Genomic DNA, 27646 nt, shown 5'->3' with positions numbered 1-27646 from the left:
TCATGTCCAAAATATGCTTTGCATTCCCCAAATCTTTCATGGAGAAGGCTGATTTCAATTGGTTTTTGAGAGCATTCAAGCATGGTTATTTCCAAGATACACCTTTCCATAACTGCCTGCATTGAACATAGCAAAACACTCCAAGAAAGGAGTCACATGGAAAGAAGCACCAGAGTCTACAATCCAAGTCTGAGTGACACTATCATCAATTGATAAAAGTGCATCAATCACATCAACCTTGGTAATGTGCATATCTTGTGTATGACATATAAGGGCATCATAATCAACTGCACATAATACATTAGCCTTTGTATTTGAAAGTTCCTCTATGACCACACTTGAGGCCACATTGGCCTTTTCTTTGCCTTCGGTTGCCTCAAACGCATCTGTCTTATCTTCCTTCTTCTTTTTATCTCCTGCATTCATCTCTCTCTTGTTCCTTCTTGTAATATCCGCAATTAGGTTTCTTATGGCTCTTCTGACCATAGTGATAGCAAGTAATGCCACTCTTATCCTTTCCTTTGCTCTTGCTCCTGTTTCTCTGTCCTGCATTTACATTTTTCTTTTCAGCCCTGCCTCTTACATAGTAAGCTGAGTTGCTGCCTTCTCCACTAGACATACGTCTAATTTCTTCATTCAAGATAGAACCCCTCAACCCATCATATGAGAGATTGGGGTGAAACCACCAAGGTCTCCCAAGAGTCAGGTAGTGTCATGATAAAAAAGATTGCCCTCAACTTATCATCAAAGTCCAAATTTGCATCTTTGAGTTGATTTAGAATCCCTGTAAATGCACTCGAGTGCTCAGCTGCAGGCTTTGATTCATCCAGTCGCATATTCACCAACTTGCACATTAAATGTACCTGACTAACAGGTGTGGTGATCTCATAAGTAGTTTTCAGCTTCTCCCGTATTGCATAACCTGTATCTAAACCCTTAATGTTTGTCAGAATGCCATCAGTGATACCCATCTTTATGTAAGCCACAACCTTTTTATTCACTCTGGCCCAATCTACATCAGACATTAGTGCAGGTTTATCTTCCTGCAAAGCGTCCTCACAATCCTTTAGGAACAAAATGCCATGCATATGGTCTTTCCAAAGGTCAAAGCCATGACCATCAATCCGTCTGATTGCCATCAAACTCTTGATGTTTGAACTGGAAGAGGTTGCAGCCATTTTATCATGAACACAAGAGTAAATGCACTTAACTGTAGAAGCACAAGCTGAACCAGCAAAATACAATGCTGTTCTTCTCAATCAGGAATAAATCTTTGTTGTTTGTACATGAACCAACCACCACATAGGCAAAAATGCAGAAATTTACTAAATTCTTCACAAATCCCCAAAATTTCAGGTCCAATGTTGCATAAATGTCAAACAATCTGACACAGTTGGGTAAAACTTTGCCAATACATGAAAAATCCCAAATTTCTGAGATCCAATATCAAGAAATTTTACTCAAAAGAGCAAAATTCTAACTAATTTGGCAAAATCCCCAATTTAATTGAGGTCACCGCTCGCAATGTCTGCAATTTTTGACTCGAACATCATCGATAGGCATCAATGATGTCAGCCCCAAATTTTAGGCTCTCGATTTTGCACAGAATTGTGACTTGTGCCTCCAGTGCATGAACTGCCACTAAGAGGAGGAATTTCCAAAAAGATTTGAAAAGAAAAATAAGGATTTTTGATTTTACGAAATGATTGACAGGTCCGTTGACCCGCCGACAGGCGTCTCGTCGCGGGACTGGCAATGCCTGTCACATTGGCCCTCTGATTCGCGTTGGTTGCCGTTGTTGATAGTAGGTCGGTAACAAACTCCAGCCAACGTCGCACTTCACAGGTGTCACCTGCACTTCGTCACGCTAATCGCTAGGAACCTCAGCCGTCAGCGTTGCCTGTCTCCTATCGCCACCTGTCTCCTATCGCCTACTTGTCAGCTCGTCGGTGGGCCTACTCGTTGGACGTCAGCCCTGTCCCGCAGTCACTCGACTGCACCTTGATCTCGGAAGCGTGCAGAGCCTTAAGCTCTGATACCAGTTGTTGTGAGAAGAGCACAGTTGAGAGAGATAGGAGTGACGGCTGGAGAGAGAGTGAGCAGAGTGAAAGTATGAATCGATAAGAGTGTACCAACAAAAATGTGTTGGTACACAAAGAATAAAATGTATTTATACTTAGGGCACGTAAAGGGTGCATTCACATGCACAATGTGTGTGTACTATACACAGGGGTTTAAACTGGGCCTTTATCCCGACAATAGCTACCATCTCTGATTTAACAAGCTCTATCCACAGAAAAGTTTAAAGCTTTTTGCAAAGCTTTAGGCTCTATGTGAGAGGGAGATTCCATGCAGGGGAGATAGATTTGGTCTATGTGCCTATACAGGATAAGATAGCAGACGTATTCACGATGACTCAAAGACATGCAATTGCTTGCCAATGCCATGAGCCCAGGCTATGCATAAATTGGCTTAATTGCGATACAACATATTGAACGTCCGGTTGTGTATTGCACAAATAGATCAGACATCCAATCGCTTGCTAATAAAGAGAAGTGTCAAAAGAATCACCAGCATTCTCCAGAGAAAAATGGAAGCTTGACTCAACTAGAGTAGAGATAGGTTTGTAGTCCTCAATTTGAAAACGCTACAGTACTTGTCCAATGTACTTGGCTTGCCTCAACACAACACCCCCTCAACAGTATCAAATTGAATAGTAAATACCAAGATAGTAGTGCAAGTGGCCAAGATTTATCATAGCACATGCTTGCTAGAAGTCAATCTTGAAGGCTGAAATTTTCTACTCATCACCCCAATCAAGAGAATATTATCAAATACAAGATCAGAATGAGGAGAGCATGCCCCTCTTGTGTAATATAAAGGGTGCTCTCAATCGGGCTGTTTTGAAAGCCTAGGCCAATCAAGTAAAGAACCCATACAAGGCTTTCCACAGACTACAGACTTTTCTTTTCCATACCCTTCTTTACAAACCCTGGTGGTTGACTGACATAGACTTTCTCATTCAAGTCACCATGTAAGAAAGCAGTCTTAATGTCAAGTTGATGTACATTCCAACCATGATTTATAGCCAAAGCAATGATTGTATGGATGGCCATCATACATGATATGGCTACAAAGGTCTGTTCGTAATCAATGCCCTATCTCCGAGCATAACCCTTTGGCACAAGTCTAGCCTTGTAGTGATCAATGCTACTATGTGCATGACATTTAAGCTTAAAGGCCCACTTGGTGCCAATGGCACCAATGGCACACAAGTCACATAACTCCCAAGTACTATTATCTTCAGTGCTCTGCAATTTTGATCGAATATCATCCAACTAGTATGTATCCTCTAAAGCATTTTCAACACAAAGAAGTTCTTTACTACAAACAATGGTCAATAAAGTACAATTTGTAAAGTTCCTTGATGCCTAACAAAAAGCTGGGTCTAGTCTGTCCAGGAAGAGGGACAACGTGTTTGCTATCTGGTAAGGTATCCAACAACCATCTAAGGCACTGTCTTTGCTTCTTGAATAGCAACCCTCTTTGTAGTCTTTGCATCATCATGATTTGCTGCCTCTAGGGAAAATCAATGTGGGCAAGCGAATTAAATACATCTTCGGGGCCAACAATTGACTCATTTTTGCAATCATGCAAAAGCATCTCCGAATTTTCAGCAAAGAAACATCTCTATTGACACATACTTTGCCTCTAACCGGTTAATACAATCAATAGCCTTTGCTCTCAATACTATACCCAATAAGAATGCATTTAATCATTGTCCTGCAACTTCTCTTTGAGACAAAACATAAGTGTAGGGCAAGACATCCCAAAGTATGCATGTGTGCAACCACTGGCTTTTTGCCATTCCATTTCTCATAAGGTGTGATAGTCTTTAATGGTTGAGTAGGTGAATGATTCAACACATAGCAAACAATATGAATCGCATCCAATTAAAACTTATCTAGCAAAGATTTTCCTTTAAGCATACGTTTGGCCATCTTTAGAAGAGAGATATTTTTGCACTTAGCAAGATCATTCTGTTGCAGTGTATAAGGTGTAGTGCAGTGATGAACAATGCCCCTACAAGAAAGAAATGCTGAAATTCCTTTGACATACACTCCTCTTCTCTATCAGCGTGGAGAGTAACCAATTTGCAGCCACTAGAGTTTTCAGCCATGGCAATAAAGCACTGAAAGCATGAAAATACCTTTGATTTGGCCTTCAAGCCAACCATCCATTGTAACATGTGTAGTTGTTAATGAAGGCAAAAAACCAAGAGAGAGAGTGTGTATAGGACTATATACATCACTAATCACAATAAAAATGCCTAAAATAAGGACAATGTGCCTAGCCTTAAATGGCATGTACATACTCACACATGAGTTGACAATCTTGCTAACACCCTCTCTTAGATCATGGGTGATTTGATACAATGATACAAGGAGAATAACTCATCATAGTCCATACAACATAGAACCATTGTCATGAGGACATGTATTTTTGAAACCTCACTTAACATATGGATTAATTTTTAATCACACGGTTAAGTAAATGTTGCACATGTGAGGTGTAACTAGGGTTAGAGTAAATTTACGAGCCTGGGATCCGAGGAAATCACGGGATGTCAAAGGCAAAAGTTGCTATAAGTTATGCTGCACAGGTACTCGGTGGTATCTGGTGCCAATTGTTGGCCTAGATCATTCATTTGGCTATAAGTGTCAGTTGGTGACACTAGAGAAGTGGCGTTTAATGGTACCTAACGCCAATTTGATGGCCAAAGATGGCACAGAGACACTCGGAAATGGAAGTTGCCTAGCCAATTTAATTATTGGCCAGTTAGATTATTTTTCAGGGCATCGAAATAATTATTAGATTAATTTTCAGTATTTAAAGATTGAAAATTAATATTTAATTATGACTAATGCTGGAAAAACCATTTGGGAAGGTTGCCACTTGTCAAAAATGCCCATATAAGATTGTAAAACGTCTTTAGAGATTGGAGAGAGGCATTTTTAGTGGATTCAACTTATAAGAGAGAGGGACGAGGTGCTGCTGGTCTGATTTGCAGCCATTGGAGGATCTTCTAAGGTAACCAGGGGCAGGAGAAGACCAATCAACAGCAGGTGATAGCATCTACAGGCGGTTGAGACAAGGCAGCAGCAGTAAATGACTGATTTTCTTCAGTTCTTTGCATCTACAAGCTAGTGTGGTAGAGCAACAGCTGCATTTGATTGATTTTCAGTCATTCTTCGCGACAAAACTCTGAATTTTTTCTCTCTACAGCTTTCTCTCTCATCTCCTAGCCATTTCACAACCTTGCTCCGAAGATCTCAGCATTTGGACCCTTGAAGGTTGAGAAATTGCAGATTTCTTTACTGTAAACCCTAATTTACAATAGAAATTAGGGTTTACCAGCAGCCTTGAGAAGCGTGCGAGAAATTGGAAGCTCCAAGACTTGGATTTTCAGGGGCTGAAGGTGAATTTCAACTAAATTCAGGTGGAGAACTAGCTAGCCATTGAATTTGGGGCATTTCCATCATCCATGAAGTGGGTGAAGACCAATTAAGTGCTTGAATCAAGGGGTAAATTAGATTGAAGACTTGCTGGTCACTTTGGAATGCAAGGGGAGTTTGGCGAGGGGGATCGGGAGAATCCCATTGTAAATCAACTTTTTCTTCAATAAAGCGAAAGAAATATCGAAAGGGGCGCCAATTTTGGGGCCAATCGGGTGTGCGTTGTCCAAGATCAATAGGTAAATTGGTATTTTCAGATTTGCATTAATTGTTTGTTGCTGTAATTATGCTGTAATCAGAGTGTCACCACCCTATCCAAGGAGAAAGGCTGGTTATAGCCACCATAGTAGAAATATGGATACCCAACTAGTGGTGATCAAGCCACGACCAAGGTGTCTCGGAGAGGACCTGATGTCGATGTCGATCGTACCAACTCTTGAAAATAGAGGAGAAACAGGATCAGCTTGTAAAAATGCCTTTGAACATATGTGACCATGGATTCCTTGTCTTTGGCTAGATTGCCAAAGTGTCCCCTAATGTAAACTCAAGACTAGGAGCCAAGCTTGCTTTTTGTCAAATAAGAGACCATCATGAACTTGGATGTTAATCACATCTCCAGGGTTTAAACTTGCCAGATTTCGATTGATGCATCAAGGATGTACCTCTCTGGAATTTGTGCACTTGTATACCTATCAACTCATTGGAGGAGTCCACATTCCGCTTCTTCTTCTTCTCCTTCTTCCGTGAGGCTATTAACTCCTTGTAGTCCTTCTGCAAGTGTCCCTTCTTACCACAGAGATAAACACTAAGCCTTCGACTTCTTCTTCTTGTCACCCCTCTTTGAAGCTGCAAAAGCCTCACTTGATCCTCTGTAATGAGATGGAAGCCTGCCTCGTAGACATAAAGATGCCTCGTGCTCAAGTAGCATCGAGGAGATATGTGTGAAGCTCAGAGGTGTAGATGATGTTTGTATCCTCAAAGCATTTGCAACTCCATTAAACTCTGGGGGGAGCTTGTAGAGTCATGTTTCCATGAGTGTGCCTATGGAAGAGCAGACTGCATGTGTCGAAGTTGGTCTTGTATTTGTGTAACATGGAGCAAAAATGAGTGAATGGTGTCTTTAGACTCAAACTTCATTTGCTGAAGCTAGCCATAAAGAGTCACTATATGCTTGGTGAAAGGTGCCTCATACAACATCAGAAGCTTCTACCATACTTTGGTCGAGCCTACAAATAAATCACAATGAAAATGCCTAAAATAAGGACAATGTGCCCATCCCTAAATGGCATGCACAGACTCACACATGAGCTGACAATCTTGCTAATAGTTGCGACACTTATGTGCCAAAAAAAGGGCTAAAAAGTAGAATGAGACAAGAAAGAGCTCTCAACCAATGCACATGTTGATGTAGATGCTGTTCGAGAATTTGTATGTAGAAATATTTGGGGCAGCAAGCTGAAATGTGTTGAAATCCCCAAATTTTATGCATGAATGTTGGAGAAATTGCTGGATTTGCACAAATTTGATGAAGTGCAATAGAAGGTGAATCCAACAAAAGCTCCAAATTTTATGGTGGAAATTTCAAGAAGTTGTAGAAATTGGGTAAGTCGAGAAGACCCCCAAAGTTCTAGGTACTAAGCATATGAAACTGAGAAATTCTTGAAAATTGAGGATGAGATTATTAGACGATAGGCATAGGAACCCACCGTAAGCAAGGGTGTATGAGGGCAGATGGGTGTGAATAGCTTGAAGGATAGGGGAAACCCTAACCCTAGCCAAGCAGAGGCTATATAAACAGCCTATGGGTCACTATCAAAGTGTGAGATAGAGTGTACCCAAGTTGTACTTTGAGCAACTTAGTAAACAAGATTTTGTTCTTGTACTTTGAGCTCCTATCTCCCTCTTGTGCATACTTTTCTTGCTACAACTCTGGTTTTCCACATGGTATTAGAGCCTCCTCTGATCCTTTTAGCTTCCTCAAACCTCAGCCTCACTAAGTGCACAAGAAAATCTTCATTTCTCTCATCTTGGACCTTCAAACTCCATAGCCAGCTTGACCCCCCGACCTTGGAGGACCTGGGGAAGCCAAAAGAGAGCATTTCAGCTCCTAGCTTCAACTAAGAACTTCTTCCCTAACACAAGGCAACTAGTCTTGGCACATCAAAGAGCAACATTGGGCAGTGTGGAAGACGGCATTGAGGAAATCGTCAGATTGGCGCAGATCTGCAGACGTCGATGTTCAAAGATCAACGCGGCGTGTAGACGCAGCAATCCCTCCAACAACCATAGAGCTTACAAAGCCCCCCGGTGGGCTATCTCCCTCTAAGAGGGTTTGCTGAAATTCTTCTTGTATTGGCTGCCATTCAACCAAATACTAACTGTCAGCTTCATGGCAGCCATAGCCACAAGCTTGAAAGCTTGACATTCTTGTTTTTTTCATCTTCTGCTGTCATTGACAGTGATTTTAATCGCTGAGTTATCTCTTCCAAAGTCAGTTACTAATCTGGAAACTCCATTTCAGAGGTTCTTTCACTTGGTAGGGCATCACCAAGCTCATAAAGACCGACATCTACCATCTCTAGTAGCATAAACTAGAGATGAGTGCTTGTAAGCACTAAAGCACATTGCTCAATCATTTTGCTGCTGGTATTTACTCAATTTGAGTTTTTTCATAAGAAAATTAAAACCATTAAGTGCTCTACTTCATTTTGTAAGACTATGCGTACAACTATAAACACATAGACCATCCTATCCTAAACTTGTGTTGCTTGCTGCATATCATGTGTGGTTTCTTTCAAATACCTTGGTCAATGAAATCAGAGAGATGAGTGTCATTGTACTCTCCTCGGAGTCATCAACAACAATCATTGAAATCATAGACCGTCCTTGTCCAACACAAGGTTCATCTACTAAACCGTACCACAAGGAGCCAGAAGTCCAGTCTAGGTTCACATCATTGAAGCCTAAAAAGACCATTAAACCTTGGAAGAAGATTGCCCATAAGAAAGGACCACCAAAGTCATATTTTGAAGTACTACATATGTATGATTTTCTGCCTTTCTCTTCATTGCAATTTTGAATATCAATTGTTTGTAAGGGTGTCCTTGATTTGCTTCCATGTGCATTGGCAAGTTTGTAAGGGACTAGACATTGCCCTTGTCTTAGCAAGTGGTAAGACCTTCCCAATGGCCACAGCCTACGTTGATGTCCGCCCTCAAATTCGTAATTTGATGGCAAAGATTTCCACCCATGGCAGGTACTTATCAAGTACAAGATGATGGAGAGAGGGTATTGGCCTCTCATTCAAGGCACTAGAGCTGTAAACTCTCCAAATTTGGTTGATGTAGAGGATGACTAATGTGCCCAAGCAATATTGATCAACTAAATACTGCTAAAAATTCATCATGTTGATCAACTAAATACTGCTAAAGAAAAATGGGATGAGCTTGAGAAGCTCTATGGAGTCACTAGTAAAAATACTAAAATCTTACTTAAAATTGAATTCTTTAGCTTGGAATATAAATGAGGAGAAGACTTGGGAAAATTCATTTCTCACTTGAAGGGTCTCATGGCAATAATATTTTGTTCTTGTACTTTGAGCTCCTATCTCCCTCTTGTGCACACTTTTTCTTGCTGCAACTCTGGTTTTCCACAGAGATAGGTAGATGAATCAAAAATTGCAATTTTTTTTGAAAACTCCCAAATTTAAAAATTAGGATTTCTAAGATTTTCCGTGCAGCAAAAAATGATATAGATGGGTGGAGGTGGGCAAGGCAAACCGGAAATTGCAAAAATTTTAGAAACCAAATTTAGGATTTTTGAGTTTTGTTTTGTTTTGTTTTTCTTTTTTCAAATTTGCAAAAAATGGCTAGCAAGGATGAGAGAGGCTGCGTTGCGTGTAAGGCTGAGAGAGGTCATGTGTAGGGGATGTGTATAGGACTGCACGCAAAACTGTGCATGAAACTGCATGCACGCTATGTAGAGAGAAAACGTAGCAGAAATTGTCATGATTGAGGCGACAATGGCCGTGGGTAGCAATGCCTTGAGGGACTTCACATGTTGGAGCTGGAAATGGAACCGATGCAACAATGGCGGTGAGGCTAGTGGCACAATGACTCTGATACCAGAGTTGGATCAAATGGACAGCTTGATAGACAAGAAGTGGAGTAGAGAGAGAGTGTGAGAGTAGGCACACAAAGGAGTGTGTAATCATACCTTCACTAAAATGAATCACAAGAATGAGAATACAAGGTATGAGCCTAAAGTTATATAGACCTACACATTGAAGTGTGTTCACATGGGAAAAAGCCCCTTCCACACAAGAGGGTAAAAAGTGCCCGTGGATAGAATACATTCACACTAGAGTGACTCAAAGGAAAATACAAGTTGTATTCAACATAGAAAACACAAGTGGAACATTCAAAACACAGTAGAGCGAGGTCGATGATATCATTAGCACTTTTTATAACAGCTAGATGATATAATACTATCGGGTGGCCTATGATGGAGACAATTGGCTGAATGGTTTTGGCAACTGCTATGATTATTGATTTAGTTTGATTTAGATAAGTGATCAAGTATTATATTTTATGTGGATTTTTATTTCTAATTATTCGCACCACCATCTTGACTTATTGCATATGCAAACGTGTGGCATTGGTCACATCGTGCTAGGTGGATGTTAGGGAATTTAATATGTGTTGTGTTTTTGGTGGGTAGATTGTTAGATTGAAGAATTGGAGGAAATTATGATTTATATATTTCAAAAAAGGCTTAAGATGTAAACATGTGCACATCTTTTTGCACATTAATCAAACTCTCAATTGAGGACTCCATTTTGGACCTCCCACCATAGCAAGGGTGTGTTTCTTGCTCCATCCCAACAAGAGGTGGGTATCTTGCTACCTTCCATCTATTTCTCCCTTGTATTTCTCTCACATGATAATGAGATTGGAAGCTATGGTCACCTTGGCTATGGTTGTCGCAAAGTTTCTTGGAGCATCTTGAATATTTCTTGGTTTCATAAGAGCTGCCTTCTTTACAGGTATTAGGAAAAGAGGAGCCGTTCATGAAAGGAGCAAGAAGTGTGGATGTAATATCCTACTCTTGGGCACAATTAATTGGAGAAGGTAGCCTACATAATGCCGCTGGAAGGTGCAGCAAATTGGTCATGGGCAGCAGGTGATTTGAGTGGCAACAGCTATGTATAATCCTCCACTGATGACGATATTCTCCAGGTGGGTAGTAGTAGGTAGAAGATGATGATCAGCTAATGAATACCAGCAGCTCCTTCGGATGTGGTATGAGTAGGAGTGCGAGGGTGGTAGGCTGATGGTTGAAGGCTGGATGTGAAAATGATCCAGGATAAAGGGATGCACTAACAACTGATTTCATGTATAAATGATTTTTTTTCATTTGTCCTACTGTTAAAAAATAAAGCCATTTATTTTCAGTAATCAGCATTAAATACTTTTGGGGGACTGTTTTCAGGAGAACTTATTAGGGATTAATGCAATATAATTAATGGTTAGTGCAAAACTCCCTCTCCCCATCATTTTGATGTTGAAGGGGAGGGAGGACCCATGCTGATCAGTTGATGAAGGTAGTGAAGGTTTGGGCGGTTGTCGAACGATTTGGTTAGGATGTCGGCTTGATTGTTTGATGATAGCATGAACTCTATGTGAATGGTGCCTAGATCCACGTGCTCTCGAGTAAAATGATAGTGGACCCTGACATATTTTTCTGGCTAATGATCTGGTTGCCAACAAATGTTATGGCACTTTGGCTATCATAATAGACAATTGTTGGGGTCTCATAAGGAAAGTGCAGCTCTGTGAATAAGCTGCTCAAATAGATGGCCATAGTGGCACCATCCTATTGTTAAGAGTACTGTGATACGAAAGTGTATGCATGGATTGATTGAAGATGTTGAATAGGGAATGCTAAGAATGCTGAATAAACAAGGCAGAAATGAGTGCAAAAGGCTGTGCATGCATGACAGCTGGAGACCTCAAAAACTATGCACACACAATTGATTGACTGACCAAAACAGGGCGCTTACAAATAGGCTGTAAATGGGGGCAGTCAACCTTCCCAAAATGGACTGATTAGACAGGCTGACCAGGCTGCCATATAGTGGTCTGACCTGGTTGGCTGCTTGCTGCTTGGCCATGGTTTGCTGTCCATGTCCACACTGCCTGCATCTTGATGCCCACTACCTGATCTATGTGTGGCTGCATTTGCTGATGTTTGTCCTGCCCGCCTAGCCTGCCCACCCCTCCAAGAGATATCATACTCTAACACCCCCTCTTAAATTTTAGACGTAGATAAGGTTCATGGATCTGTAGTGTTGTTTTAGAATGGCACAAGGGAAGCTTTGGCAAAGAGATCCACCAAGTTGTCTTTTGTCTTGTAGTACTCCCCAAGTGTTAGCAAGATTGTCAGCTCATGTGTGAATTAGTGCATGCCATTTAGGGCTGGGTCCATTGTAGTTATTTTAGGCATTTTTGTTGCGGTTATTTCATGTCATTTTGGTATTTATGATGCTAGTTGGCCATCGTTAATACTGGCCGACCAGCATTTATTTGGAACCTATTTTATGCCAATATATAGTGGGGCTCCTCCTCCTCATTCATCATCATCATTCACCAAGCGGACTTCCTATTGGAGAGATGAGACAATGCCAGTGCCCATGCAGCCAGTGTCTCACTCTTGTACTCAACTGTCTCGTGTTTGGTACATGGATTCCATTTCCTGAGCATTCTTCCGAGTTCTCTTCTTTGCAATGTCTCTTTTTCTTTCTCTTTTGTCTTGTGTTCAGCAGTTTATTTCAGCACTTGTTTATGCTTCCATTGCCATATCACTTTTGATATGGTATCAGATTGCAGGATGTGTGCTCATGTTGTTGCGTTTTTCTGTTGATTTCAGGTCTGTTTTACTCCTCCTAATCAGGCGAGCTGCTTCTAGGTTTTTTTCAGCATGTCTATGGTTTCTTACAGCTTGCGTTTTCAGCCTGTGACAGCTATTTCACTTGTCCGCATCAGTCTGCAGCATTTAATGCTCCATTCGCCTGCGTTTTGGTGTTCTTCTCTTGGGTATTGATTGGGGTGACTATCTGTATAATTATCTTTGTTATTTCTAGCACTTTTTGGCTGTGCAATAATGCTTCTTTTTTGATTTGATTTTGGCTATCACTGCATGTGAACTCTTATTCTTGTGTAGTCTTTGTTGTTTGGTTGGTTGTATTTTCTCCCCATACCTTCACTCCTCTATCTTCTCTTTTTAGCCTCTTCCGATGGCTTCATGTACTTCTACAGATGATAAGTTACATGGACCTGACTATGTGATATGGAGTGCTATCATGAAAGCCTAGTTTGTGTAGAAGCGGTTATGGTACATTGTTTGTGGAGCTATTGTCCATCCTCAGCGTCCTTTTCCACTTCACAAAGATTTTCATGAGGACAATCATGAGGAAGCTATGCTTGTATGGGATATGGATGATGTGTGTCCCTATTCTTCTCTTCTTCGATGTCTTTCTAAAGAAGTTTTATTGGCAGTTATCTCCTGCATGGCATCTCTTGAAGTATGATTGAAGCTTTAAATGTTGTACAAGATACCTTCCACCATGCGTATAGACGCTTCCACCATGCGAAGGCTTCATGAAGAGGCTTAGGTATTGTAAGAGGAGTAAAGATTATAGAGATGCAGATAGAGGCAAGGAAAGAAAAAGAAGAGGAGGTAAAGAAAGAGGAAATAGAAATAGAGCTATAGGGGATGAGACATGAGGAAGAGAAGGATGTAGAGGTAGAGGCTAGAGAGAAGTGGATGGAGGAGAGAGAAAAGTAGAGGGGCTTATAAGAGAGAGTAGAAGAAGAGGAGGTGGTGAGTGAGGTATAGGTAGAGGAAAATGAGGAGAAAGAGGATAAGGGTAGAGCAGAAAACAACTTTCTTTGAATACCAGTCCCTTCCCCACCCCCCTTGAAAAAAAGGACGGATCGTACATGTTTAACCGGACTGGACGGATCATACTATCTGCGGATGGAATGCAACTAGGAGTCTAAGGACACCATTCAATCATTTTTACTTCGTGTTACAGAAGTATAGAATAAGCCTCGACACATGAAGTTTGCTCTTTCAAAGGCACATCTCGTGGGAATAGTACTCTACAAGCTTCCCTTGGAGTTTGATGGAGTCGTGAATGCTTTGAGGGTGCAGATATCATTTACACTTGTTAGCTTCATATATATGTTCTCGATGCTGCTTGAGCATGAGCATCTTTGTATCTACAGGGAAGGCTTTCGTCTAATTATAAAGGTTTTGGTGAGGCCTTTGTAACTTTAGAGAGGGGTGATAGGAAAAAAAAATCGAAGGTCTAGTGTTACCACTATGGCAAGAAGGGACACTTGTAGAATGATTGCAAGGAGTCAACAACCTCATGGAAGAAGAAGAAGGAGAAGAAGAAGAAGCGGGATGTGGACTCCTGCGTTGAGTCATCCTCTTCCTGAGATTTTGATTTAGATTCTCTAGTCACGAAGAAGTCCAAGGCATGGCAGGGATCCACTTCTTTAAATTGAGGGAAGGGCTTAGTTGCCTCTTGCTTTGTTGCTTTCTAGTATAGGTGATGTGATCATTCCTTAACTCTCTAGTGCTACAGAGGGAGTGTGAGAGGTTGGCAAGATGGGGCAGCTGAGCCTCATCTATATAGGTATATAGGTGCACAAGTTCTAGAGAGGGATGTCCTTGATGCATTGACCGAAGTCTGGTAGGTTCAAATCCTAGAGTTGGGATTGACATCCAGGTTCATGATGGGCTAGTATTTGATAGAGAGTGGGATTGGTTCCTAGTTTGAGCTCACATGATAGGACACTTTGGCAGTTTGGCCAAAGGTGGGGAATCCATGGTCATGTATGTTAGAGGCATTTTTGACAAGATGGTCTTGTATGCTACTGTGAGACATTGATGACGGACATAGAGACATGGTATGGTTTTTCTCTATTTTTAGGAGTTGGTACGATTAACATCGACATTGGGTTCTCTTCGAGGTATCTTGGTGGTGGCTTGATCACTCATTGCTTGGGTATCCATGGTTTTACTTTGGTGGTTCTATGTTGTATAGACTATGATTAGTCATTCTCCTTGTATCATTGTATCAGATCACCCATGATTTGAGAGAGGGTGTTAGTAGGATTGTAAGCTCATGTGTTAGTCAGTACATGCCATTTAGGGCTGGGTACATTGTTTATTTTAGGCATTTTTATTGTGGTCTTTTCATGCCATTTTGGCATTTATGGTGCCCATTGGCCAACATTAATACTGGCCAATCAACATTTATTTGGGGCCTATTTTATGCCTATATATAGTGGGGCTCCTCATTCATCATCTTCATTCACCAGGTGGACTTCACATTTGAGAGAGGAGACAGTGCGTGTGTCCATGTAGCTAGTGACTCATTGTTGTATGCGATTGTCTCGTGTTTGGTATATGGATTCCATTGCCCAAGCATTCTTCTGAGTTCTCTTCTTTGCAGTGTTCTCTTTTTCTTTCTCTTCTATCTTGTGTTCAATAGTTTATTTAAGCACTTGTTTATGCTTCCACTGTTGCATCACTTTTGACACCAAGAAATACTAGGTTCCATGCAAGGACTATGCAACCTTCACTGTCACATAATAGAGTGGTAGCGTGCATGTGAGGAAAACCGAGCTCTCTAACATTTGCTGAAGCCACACGATCTCGTGTGGTAAAAAATGGCGCTCGGTACTCTTCCTTTGTGCAAGATAGGGTAACTGTTGGTTGCTTCTTGTTGCTCTGTGAAACAACACGTGTATTGAGTAGTATGCAGAAACTTTGTCATTGATTAGTTAAGATCAACATCGCCAGCCTAATTTGAATTAGGCCATCCCCACAACACCAAGCTGGTGTCTCATGAACCTATGTGATAGAATATTCCAAGGTCGAGAGTTTCTCTAGGGAAATGCAGAATCTTTAAGGCAGCTTGCCAATGAGGTTTCTTGGGTTTACTCATAAACCATGCAAGCAGATCAATTGGAAAGCAAAGATCACTGCAAGTATTAAGGAGCCAAATTAAGGATCCAGTTAGTTGCCAATAGCAGGATGTGTTAGCGGTTGATGTCCAATTTGGATCCATAGGAGTGGAGATGTGATGGATGTGGTCATTGGAAAGGCAGTTAGAAGCTCTTGCATGTACCATTGCTGTGAGAGATTTTTTTTTTCAAGAAAAGAGAATTCTATTAATAACACCTCGGGGAAAGCCCCCTAAGGTAAATACAAAGTACAAGAAACTCTGTGAAGAGTAACTAAGTACATCAAAGATACAATGGTTGTGTAAACAACCTGTCTGGTGGGGTAAAGTGCCAGACCATTTGAGCGGTAGTATGAAAGAAGGTGTTTGAATCCCAAATCCGCAGGAAAGCCTCTCTTTTCTTTCTCATCCTCTCAAAGCTGCCCTGCAACCTCTCCCATCTGTTAGCCAGTCATGTCTTGGACAGTCAGTGCCACGTCAGCACAATATGGCAGAGGAGGTGCCATGTCATCAGTGCCACATCAGTAGTGCAGTCGGACTGCACAGTTGGCCGGATTTCTGCTGTTGGCCAACCTGATGCTGTTATTTATTATTTCTTGGCTATTTATAGCCGGTTCTTGTGGCACACTTGATCATTCATTATTCAGTGATTTCAGATTCTGATCTTGAGATCTGTTGGCTGAGACAGATTGTGCTAGGGCTGACGGAGATCGAGGTCATCAAGTCGGAGACATACGTAGATATTTCCTTTGCCTTCTTGTGTATTTCTGCACTCTTATATAGCATACTACACCGCAGATTTTCTGCGTTTACACTTTCTCGTTTTCTCTCTCTCTCTCTCTCTCTCTTCTCTCTTCTCTCTGTGTTCACTCTCTCTCAGTCTTTGTCCTACGCTTCCGCATCCCTGCACTTTGACACCATCTCCCATGGAGAGTGTGGACTATCTCCGTCCAAATCCTCGATAAAGACTCCCCACTGGGTATATCCTGAAGATCAATGACCTGGCTACATCTTGCAGTCCATATGTATCAAGCTATAATGCTGGAAATCAGCTCCCATCTATGACAATGTCCCTGAGTCCACTGTGTCTGTGAATAGTTTGAGGTAGGGATCCTTTTGAAATGCTGTCCAATGATGAGAAAAGAAATGCTCCCTTGAGTGTCCTCATAGCCGTATGTTGGACCTCTGTTTGTGACCCAAGCTACATGCCCCCATGTCGCCACCATGGACTCTACTGTACCATGAAATACTATCCTAAGAGCTCTCCTCCAAATCTCCTGGGCTCTCGGACAGCCCCATAGGCAATGTCTTTGTGTCTCCTCTGGCTCACCACATCGCATGCATGCCACTGGGTCCTTGCCATATCCAAGCCAAGTGCCAACTGCTAAACTCCTATGGGCTAGAAGCCATAGAAAGAGAGATATCTTCTTGGGCCTGAAGTTGTCATGTAGCCGTCTCCAAAAGTCATATAGGAACTCATCTGAGACTCCCTCTCTATGCCAATGAGGGGTGGCTGCAGGCTGTGCTCTAATCTTGTTCATTTGTATCTTTCGTCCGAATCTAGTAGTGTAGCCAAAGAAGGGGATGTCGGATGGCCTATCAAGGAAGGGATCCCTCCACAGCCACTCTCCTGGATCCCATTGAAGTCTCTCTAGGGGCCTCCTTTGGTATGCCCAATATCTCCATCCATCTATAAGACAAGTGGTTGGGTCTGGGTCTATGTGCCATTTACTTTCAAAGTGTGCCACTACTTTGATTCTCTGCCTGGAGCAGCCCCCGAGTGTTGTAAGGTCAAGGTCCTCTCGTTGGAGGCGGCCATCCTCCTCAACTATGAAAGTGAATGTCCTGTCTCTGCTAGATGCAATGATTGCTAGAAGGATATCCCCTCTAGAGAAAAGACCAATCCAAGTTTGAGAGGAAGCCGTTTCAGTTTGCCAATTTGGTGGAACCCCTTCCATCACGGCCTCAATCATAGCCTTGGCTCCCCTAAGACCATGTAATCTTTGCCTTTGGGTCTCATGTGGTAACTCCTGAAATGCAAACCACTTCCCCATTGATGTAGCGACCTATAAAGAGAATCTCCCCCATGATAGGTGTGTCCGTTGCCCAATGGTGTGGCCTGACTCTGATCTCAGAGAATGATTAAAGAGAAGAGATTGTCTCCTCTTCTCTTCAATAGTAGTCGGGGGGAGCTGGTGGAGCCTTGGAGATATAGATCTCCAAGCTCTAATAATGGCCGCCACAAATCTGACCTTGAAGCTTCTCCCTAAATCTCTGGTGCTGATCTCCTGAAAAATCTAGTGAATGCTGGGCTCCCATGGTTCTCCATGTGTAGGTGTCAAGTCCTCTAGTCTCCCCATCAGAAGTTTCTTCCAGGGCTCCTCACGTGGAAGTAGACCCCTAACAATGAGCTTGACCAATAAGGATTTGCTCTGACTATCTGGGTCTATGATCCCCAATCCTCCTCTGGATCTAGGTTGTATGATGACATCCCAAGCCACCTTTGCTCTGATTGGACTCCCATCTCCTCCTAACCAAATGAAGTTGGTTCTTCATGGCTGTTACAGAGGCTCTAAAGTTGCCCTCATTCCCATCCAAGTAAACTACTGTATCATCAACAAACTCCACATCAAGAAGCTCCTCAAATTCAAGGATGGGTAGCCTGATGCCTTTGATACTTGTAGATTTGTCTCTCAAGAAGGAGCTCATGGCCTCTGCTACAAATAGAAACAAGAATGAAGCAAGTGGACATCCCTGTCTAACTAATCTATGGATGCTGAATCTATCTCCTCTTGCCCCTCCAGTCATGACCTGGCTATGTGCTGAAGAATAGAGAGCTGCTACACCCTTGATCCACTGCTCTGGAAAGCCCATCCTCAGCATTGTGCCCTCTAGGGACTTCTGATCCAGGCGATCATATGCCTTCTCAAAGTCGAGAAGGAGCACAATAAGGTCTTGCATGTTGGATCTAGCTAAGGCTATGGTCTCCCAGAAGATGAAGATGTTGTCCAAGATGCAGCACTCTCGAACGAAGGCTGTCTGAGTGGGGCGTATAATATTTGACATCAATGGTGCCAGCCTAAGATAATCGCCTTTTCGAGGATCTTATAGGTAGTTCCAAGCAAGGTGATCGGTCTCCACTGTGTGATCTCCAATCTATCTCCACTTCCTTTCGTGATAAGATGAATCAGCCCCTCAGAGAGTCTCTCTGGCATAATCCATGATGCCATAATCTCCTGAAAGGTTGAGTGAAGGCCTTTTTTGATAAGATCTGAGTAACTCACAAAGAAGGATTTATCTAGTCCATCTTCCCCTAGACACTTGCTTGAGTGTAGTGCCTGAAGTGCCTCCTCCAACTCCTCCTCTGTAAAATGGGCCATCAGATGTCTGCTCATCATGTCTGTAACCACCCTCTGCGTGCTCTGCCAGACTGCTTCTCTCTCTCTCTCTCATATCCAGGGGGTCTAGTGGTGTAGGGATGTATAGTACTGTGTGGCCACCTGTCTCACCTCTAGAGGACCCCATGCAATGGATCCATCAGCTCTCCTGAGTCTCTGAACACCCTGTCTAGAGTATATAGGCCCTATGGTGCGAAAAAAATCCCTATTAACCTTGTCCCCAGACTGAGTCCAAAAAGAGGCTCTTGCGTGAAATATGTACTCCGATCTAGCTTCCTTCATGGAGTCAATCCCTGCCCTGGCAGTATGCATCCTCTCAACTATCCATTTGCATACTATCCATTTGTATCTTGGCCCTTTCTCCTCCTCCCTTTGTAAGGCAACCAATGATGCCCTAGCAGCTCTTTCCTTCTCTAGAAGGCTCTGTCTCCTCCTTGTGGCCTCCTCTCTGAAGAGGGAACTAATCTCCTGTAGGCTCTCATCCAAGTTGCTAGCTGCCTGTCCAGTTGAGAAGGGTCTAGATCTCCAACATTGTGTGATTGTGTCTCTAAGATCATTCTCATAAAACAAGTGCTCTGGAATCTTGACACTGGAATGGGGTCCCCCTACTCTCTCAAAAAGAAATAACTGAATCGGTGAGTGGTCCGAGAGGGTCATGCCAGGTATGATGCCTGTAAGGCCGCCTTTGTCATAGGCCCAATCATCCACATAGAATTGATCAATCCTGGAGAAATTCCTGGCTCCTATTGCCTTGTCTCTCTTGGAGAATTGAAGTGAGTGTGTGGTCTTGCCAAACTCTGCTGTGAACCATGGGTCTTGGCCTCTAATCTGGAATAAGAACTCCTCCCAAGTAGCCCGCTTTCCTCCCCTAATGATTTCTGTGCATCTGCCTCTCCTGTCCTCAAGAGCCTCCACCATGTTAAAGTCACCCCCTACCATCCAATGATCAACCTGTGGTAGAGGTTGACTGAGGATGGTCCAAAATTGTCTCCTGTCTCGTTGGCCATTCGGGGCGTAAATGGCCAACAAACCAATGAGTGCCTCCTCCACTCTCACCGACACCCACATGGCTCTCCTTGGAATCATAATACCCCAGCCCTATACTGACTGAGTCCAATGCTCCCCACACATATGCATACTCTAGCCTATATCTCGGTAGCACCTACAACTGCTGCCCAGTAAGTGTGACTCTGACTTGGCAGTAGCTTCCCGCAACATCGGGATATCCTGTCTGCCGAAAGATGGTGCTCCTGTAACATAAGAAAATCAATCGATTCCCCTACTGGAGCTCTGTGCAAATCCTGTCGCATGAGGCTCTGGCCCTGCCTAAAGTGACAAACCTCTGAAGCCTCGTACATTCCATGAGAGTATCCTCATGGAGTGTGTCTGAACCTCTCGGACCGGCGTGGTTGTATAGCCCATGCCTTTCTCTCTTGCCTCCTAGTATATACTTGATCATGTGTCCTCTCCGCTATCTCCGCTGCGGGGTGTAATGGGGGGAAGTCCTCAGAGTAGTCATCTGAGTTCTCTACCTCTTGCTCACCATCCTGGGCCATCACGGCCTCCTGTGCCTATTGTGTGTCGGGTACTTGAGATGCTCGGGAAGCTCAGCGTGATGAGGTGATGATTTGGGGGATTGTGGCTTATCTGTGGCTTGTTGTAGCTCTTGAGAAGCTATTGGTGTCGTTCCCTTCGTGGGCTGAATCACATCCATTTGCAGTGCTGCCCCTATTAGTGGTTGTGGGACCTTTGGCTCTAGGGCATCTAGAGGAGTGTCTATGGGAGCAGTGGGGGGCTGTAGTGGCTTTGCATGGGTTGTGACGGCATGAGGTCCTTGATCACTCTCCACCGTCTCAGCTCTAGGCCCTAGTGCCCCTGCCTCTCAACAGCATGCTCTCTTCACTCGCGCTGTCTCGTCCTCTGTCTAGCCTTGCTCCGTTTCTGGTGCTCTGCATCACTCCTCTGACGCATCTCGGGTCTACCACCTCCCTCATCCCTGAAGGAGGTCTAGTGTCGGCGTGTCCTGGGGCATTCAGCTGCAAGATGTCCAATCATCCTGCAAGCAAAGCAGTGACCAGGGAGAATTGTATAAGAGATTGGCTGGATAAGAAAGCCCTGGTGAATGGAGGGAATCCTAATAGTTTGGGGAAGGTAGTGCAAAGATTGTGGGTATTATCACTCGGACTAAAGGGTATCTGTGTGGGCCTTCTGAGACTGCGTTAGCAAAAGTCCTATCCCTTTGTATGATGTGGCCGAATGCACTGCCAATCTCAAAAAGGTATGGCGTAAAATACTCATCAAGGCCAGGAAAAGAGATGGTGATGGTAGTGCCATTTCCGAGAAAGGAATAGTCCCGACCCTCGATCCATTTGTCTAAGTATGCTACTGACGTCTTGACATCAAGTGAGCTGGTAGCGAGCTTTGTCTCCATCTACTCGGGTGAGCTAAAGTGGAGTCTGAAGTATCCCTTTCCAAGGGGCATCACTCGCGTGATCCTGGCTGGGGTGCCAGTAAGAGCAGATTGGATGGAGTCCTTAAGACTGTGGATAGGTGGATGATCTCCAACCATTCTGCAGGCCAAGGATGATGCTTCTAGGGTTGACACTCTCTCCCTGAATGCCAACTCTATGTCCGGAGCAAAGCGGATCGGTCGAGTGTATGTGGGGGCTGCACTGGAACCCCTTGGGGATGGTGGAGGACCGGCTGCAATCTCAAGCGATACGCTAGCTCCATGTGTCGGTGATGTGGGTGCTTCGTGGTCTATTGGCGTAGGGTATAGCCGCTGGTCTGCCTGTTGAGGTTGTGCGGGGGAAGGGGAGAAGGAATCTTACTAGGGCTGCAAGGGTGGATGAGGAGACTGAGGAAGTGTCCATGGCTGCGAAGTGAGGAGAGAGTGCAGGCCAAGCAGGTTGAGGTGTGGTAGGCAGGGCGATCGGTGTGAGCCAAGGAGGCGGCTGTGGTGGGATAGGTGAGGCGGCAGTAGGAACAGGGAGTTGGTGGCAGTGGTATTCGGCCAGCAGGTGTCGTGAGGTTTAATGCGATAAACCTTATCTTGATGTGGGGGCAGGCCTGATGGTGACGTGTGTCCATGACCTGTCAGGTCAACGGGCAGGTCGAGGTGTATCTATGTGTGGGCAGGGCAGGTAGCATGTTAATGTGGCACCGGAGACTGACGATCAAGAGGAGCTCCAGGTCAGCACCACAATGATCGATGACCAAATGCTGACGTGAAGCAGATTCGACAACCTGCCATGATGCGTCAGACAGGACAGCTAGAGATCATGTGATGCCTTGCGTTGAAGCCATCTTCAGCATTGTCGTCATCATGTCTGTCATCCGATGTTTTCCTGTGATCGGCTGAGAGAGAAAGATTCCCCTCTTTGTTTGGCATATCTCATGATTTGAAAAGAAATGTAAAGGACCCATGTTAGTCATTTTGAACTTCTCATGAAGGGTGTCCTTTGTTACTTGATCATTTTTGATTTGGACATGGTCAGCTGTCAATATGAGGTCGCTGACAAAGAGTACAAACATCGTGCACCCTTTGGCAGATGTGTAGACATACAAATTCGGATCATTGTTGGCCCTCTGATAGGCCAATCTTTCCCTAAGAAAGGTATCAATAACCAAAACACAGCAGTCTAGAGACTGAAGGTTGGTAAACACAGCAGTGTAATACCGATTGGAGGCTAAAACTAATAATTGGAGTTGTAGATAGTAGGGTGATAGCTATAGGAGTGTAAGCTGATGCAGAACGGCCTGCTGGACAGTAAAATACAGGTTGTAATAGGTGCATTTAGGGCAATTTTTGGAGGAAGGCGATAGCTGGCTGATGTCCATGGTAGCAGTTGGAGGGGTAGGCATCTGTAGACTCAAGTGAAACATAGGCTGATCAGTTCGCCAGGTTGATGGGTGTTAGTTGTGCATCACCTCGGGAGTAGCAAGAGAGGGCGAGTGATGGAGAAGGGAGAGCTGATGACTGAAATCTGCAAAAATAGGATAGATTATGTAACCAGCCTTCCTTTTGTGGATGAGTGGTAATTTCCTAATTACAACTTAGTTACAGTAGTAACATTTATTACAAAACTAAGAAATGCAAATTAACTTACAATCTTGGACAATGGACACCCTATTGGCCCCAGAACTGGTGCCCCTTTCGGTATTTATTTAACTTAATTGAAGAAGTTGATGTACAATGGGATTCTCTCAATCCCTTTTGGTATTCCAACTCCCCTTACTATCCAAAATTGTTGGGATAAAGGCCCGTTTGACCTCCGTGTATAGTACACACACACTATTCAGTTGTACATGTGAATGCACCCTTAATATGCCCCAAGTATAAATACATTTTATTCCTTGTGTACCGACACATTGTTGGTACACTCAAATCTAATCGTATTTCACTCTCCCTTTTTGACTCAAGCCGTTACTCTCACTCTCACTCCTCAAATTTGCCTTTGTTTCTCGACCGTCCATCTTTGAGATCCATATTGGAAGTTCTTTGTATTGGAGACTCTCGCTTCCATCTCCTCTCTAATGGCCTTAGGAGACTTGTTACCCAGGTTGTCTTCAATCAATAGGCCATCTTTATTGAGGATACTTCATCAAGAGCCATTCTTGCGACACGTTGGCAGGAGAGACGGCTATATTGGCTCCATTTCCCTTCTAGTGTGAAGGACCTTGTGAGGCATCTTTCTTTTGCCACACCTATTCCCATTTGTGCATCCCCCATCTCATAAGCTCTAGCCCCTCTGAGGCATCTTCCTATTGCCGCACCTGTTCCCATCCATGCTTTCCCTATCTCACAAGCTCTACCCCATCCCCTGCCATCTCCTGTGGTGGTCCCTCCTACCCATGATCTCTTTTTGATGAGGAAGATCTTGGAGATGCGGCTGTGGATACCCTGGCCCTTCTTGTTTCAGAGGTCAATTCCCAAGATGATAGGATTGTGAGGAGCTTCTTTAAGGATTGCGGCAGATTTGCATATTGTGCTCTTCAGAGGGTGTTAGAGGTTAGCTGACATGTGGTGATCATTTGGATGCTCAGCTGTTTCATCAGGCCATTTCTTTATTGGTAGGTAAATACAAGTAAGGTTGTGACAAATATGTTGCACCATCTTTTTCCATCACATTCTTCATTAAGGGTCAGATTTTTTGGCACAATCCATTATCTGCAGATTGGAGTTGATCATGCAGAGTCTTTAGATCAAAAGGTGGTGATGCTTGAGCTGGAAATTGAGAAAGCTTTTAATCAAGTCAGTTGATTTTGATGCAGCTTATGTATTGTGTGGGTTCAGAGCTTGAACAACTAATATTGTTTATAAATTAGCAGCATGGGGTGGCTTGCATTATGCTTAATGGCAGGGTCATTGAGGGATGTCTGTTGAATTCCTTTATTGTTTATTCTGTCTACTCAACCTGTACTTTCTAAAGTAGAAAAAATAGCAGACGGTGGTTCCTTTGGCTGATAATTCTATCATGCTCTATATATCATACTGAAAAGGATAATGTGAACAGAGCAAATGGCTGTATGAATGTTGTTTTATTTGGTGTCTGCTGTGTACCAGAACTGGGTAAGAGCATCTGGATAGTGTGGTAGCAGCAACCCTACATGGCAGCTATTAGAGGTCAACACTGATCTTTGCATGAAAGGGGCGTCTCACAGTGATTATGATGAAGAAGGGACCTACAGGTCTGAAGTACTGATAGACAAGAATCAGCATCAAGGAACTCTGCACTGAGATGAAATGTGAGATACAATGGTGTGTACACACATAGATGTGTGGATGGCCATGAGTTCACAAAGAAAGTGCCCTAGAAACATGTCTATATAGACATGTGGATGGCCTTGAGGTCACAAATAAGACTCTAATGACTGCCCTATAGGACTCAGAGAAAGGAACATGCATCTCGGCACCATGAGTGACCAGCCACTGACCCTTGGAGTCCAAATAAGAAACCCCACTTTGTGGTATATGCGTTTTAATCATTAATGTCCCAGAGACTCTAACGGGCTCATGCCAAAGGAATAAACTGCTGAACTGGGTGAATTTCTTTCACGTTGTGGCCTGATCAAAGATAGGCAGAGTTTCTGATTGAACCTCTCACGTGCCACATGTTCTCCTGTCTCGTCAGCCATAATCTTATTGCCTATCTAGTTGTTTAGATCAAATCTTTAAACTAAGGGTTTGGTTCAACACCTCTGTTAGAGCTGGCAATTTTATGTTTAATTTACAAAATGAGTTACTTTTACTACTTATGAGGTGATGTTTACTGCCATTCAATTGCCCACATAACGTGTCTGAATTGTATGCTATGGCCAACAGGTTGACTGGATTGGGCAGAAGAATCAGATTGACATAGGTACAAAGATTGTCTGAAAGCCATTAGATGTGCTCTGCATTCTGCATAAACGTGCATGCAGACGTGGTTGCATCAATTTTGACTGGATAGTTGATATTATATTTTCAGCCAAGGAATCGGGAGTGAAGCACATTGTATTGGTTGGGTCAATGGGTGGTACAAATCCAAACCATCCTCTCAACTCTTTTGGAAATGGAAAAATTTTGGTGAGCTTAGGTCTTTTTTGGGCTTAGTAGTCTGGGTGGGTCCATCCTTTGTTTGCTGCCAAATTATCACCTTTTGTTTGGGGTTATGTGGGCAGATATGGAAGAGAAAGGCAGAGCAGTATCTAGCTGATTCAAACGTGCCATATACACTCATCAGGTCCAGTCTTTTAACTCCTAAGTGAACATACGCATTTAGTCAATTTGGGACTGGATAGCATGTGCATTGTGTTTGATTATCAACGGTGGAGACAAAAAAATTTGTCAAGAAAGAATAAAAACTTCAGGGGTTAATCATGGTACATGTTTAAGTGTGCTGGGGATGGGTTTGGGGAATAGGCACTATAGAGTATGATGGGCATGAAGGAACCATAGATGTCAATATAACATTGCAAGCTCACATCTGCAGACCAGGTGGGTTGCAAGACAAGGAAGGTGGATTAAGGGAGCTCTTGATTGGAAAGGATGATGAGCTTCTTGCCACAGAGACAAAGACCATTCCAAGGGCAGATGTTGCTGAAGTAGTTGTTCAGGTATGCTTCTCTCATCTTAAATGCTGGTCTCAAAAGTTGTGGGCTGCTGATGTAATGGTCTGCTTATCAGCTGTTTAATGGCATTGCCCCTCCAAATGACTGTTGCAGGCTCTTTTTTTTGAGGAAGCAAAGAACAAAGCTTTTGATCTTGCCTCAAAGCCTGAGGGTGAAGGAACTCCGACAAAGGATTTCAAGGCTCTTTTTAGCCAAGTAACAGCACGCTTTTGATGCCAGCAATGTGTCATCACTGAGGATTAACGTTTTTGCGTACAGGAACACACAAGGCCCTGTTTTGATGTAAAATAAAATATTGCTTTAATAATCGGGGTTGGCAAACACAGCTTCCAGAGGGTTTTACTACCGACTATCATACACTTAAGAAGAGGATTTTATCAGTGACTTGTGAAGGCCCAAATGTTATGGGAGAAATGTAAGTAAAGGCCCAAATGTTATGGGAGAAATGTAAGTATTTATTTTTATGCTACGTTGTGTATGCAAACTAAAATAACAGAAGAGGTGGGCTGTTGTCTGTATCACAATGGTTAACAAATGTCGAGAACGAAAGGGGTGAACTATGTCTGCATCAGAATTGAGGAAAAAGCTGTCTCACAATATGAAGCAATTCCAGTTGTTTTGCAGAGGCACCTTTGGTAGACTCTCGAGTGTTTTCTTGATGGCTTATTCTGGATTTCATCATCTTTAACCTCAACTTCCATGATTGCGAGATGTCTGGTGCTTCAAACATTGGAAATTATCGCAAATGAGTCTAGAGCAGTAATTGGACCTGTTACCATTGAATACAGCAACATTCCTATCAGTCCACATACACCATACGTAACTCATTACACCTTCCAAGTGAGCTCGGTTGGGTGCCAGTTACACGGATGAGACCTTTCTAAATATTTAGTCAGCCTAGAGCAATAACTGGACCTGTTACCATTGAATACAACAACATTTCTACTACTCCACACACATTATCAGTAAATTCCTCTTAAACAATGCCACGCAGTGGGTGGTACGACACCAGGCTTCCCCCAGTAACAGCTCCTTCCAAGTGAGCTTGGACCTGTTACCATTGAATTAACAACATTGGTGTAACCTGTACTCCCATTGGTGCCTATTCCCGTTTATGTTCCAACTATCTCTCGAGGCTGGAGGGTAAACTGATGAGGTTGAGGGGTAGAGGTAGCAGAGTTGGTGTGTAGGATTGAGAAGGAGAGTTCCAATAAGAAGCTCTACAATGAAAGGGGAGAATGGCATCATATGCCTCATCAATATCAAGAGATTTTATATTCGTGAAGCATCTTGCGTAGAGGAGGAGAAAGAGAGAGTACGCAAATTGCGTATCGTCGCTGATCTGTGGTGGCACTACAAAAACCTTCCAATACCGGCCAATACAAACGTCGGCTTTTATGCAAGGCTAACAAATTCGAGGTAGGGAGACTATATTACGGCTCTTGAAAAGTTGCTGCCAAGTTGGCATTCGTTCTTGCTGCTTACATGGCAATATCTAGTTGGTTTTGAGGTAAATGCTAACACATACGAAGATGACGATTTTAGGTCTTCTCTTTTGATTTATGGAGAGATTTTTCGGC

At 43.2% G+C, this 27646-nt stretch overlaps 1 protein-coding gene across 1 annotated transcript in view; it reads left to right on the top strand.

The window, feature by feature from the left end:
- Window positions 1-26584, top strand: part of LOC148020980 (uncharacterized protein At5g02240-like) — a 42700-nt gene extending 16116 nt beyond the window's left edge. The window contains exons 3-7 of the mRNA XM_087698812.1: window positions 25279-25315; window positions 25424-25521; window positions 25617-25678; window positions 25928-26051; window positions 26160-26584. Coding sequence (XP_087554938.1) covers window positions 25279-25315; window positions 25424-25521; window positions 25617-25678; window positions 25928-26051; window positions 26160-26279 — 441 coding nt within the window. The 3' untranslated portion in view covers window positions 26280-26584. The remainder of the gene's footprint in view (window positions 1-25278; window positions 25316-25423; window positions 25522-25616; window positions 25679-25927; window positions 26052-26159) is intronic.
- The last annotated feature ends 1062 nt before the right edge of the window (window positions 26585-27646 follow it).

This window comes from Lygodium microphyllum, chromosome 18 (assembly GCF_053477565.2).
Source record: "Lygodium microphyllum isolate KBCC chromosome 18, Lygodium_microphyllum_v1.1.10, whole genome shotgun sequence".
Taxonomy (NCBI): Eukaryota; Viridiplantae; Streptophyta; class Polypodiopsida; order Schizaeales; family Lygodiaceae; genus Lygodium; species Lygodium microphyllum.
The sequence above is the reverse complement of the archived record's forward strand: the minus strand, read 5'-3'. Positions and strand labels throughout refer to the sequence as shown.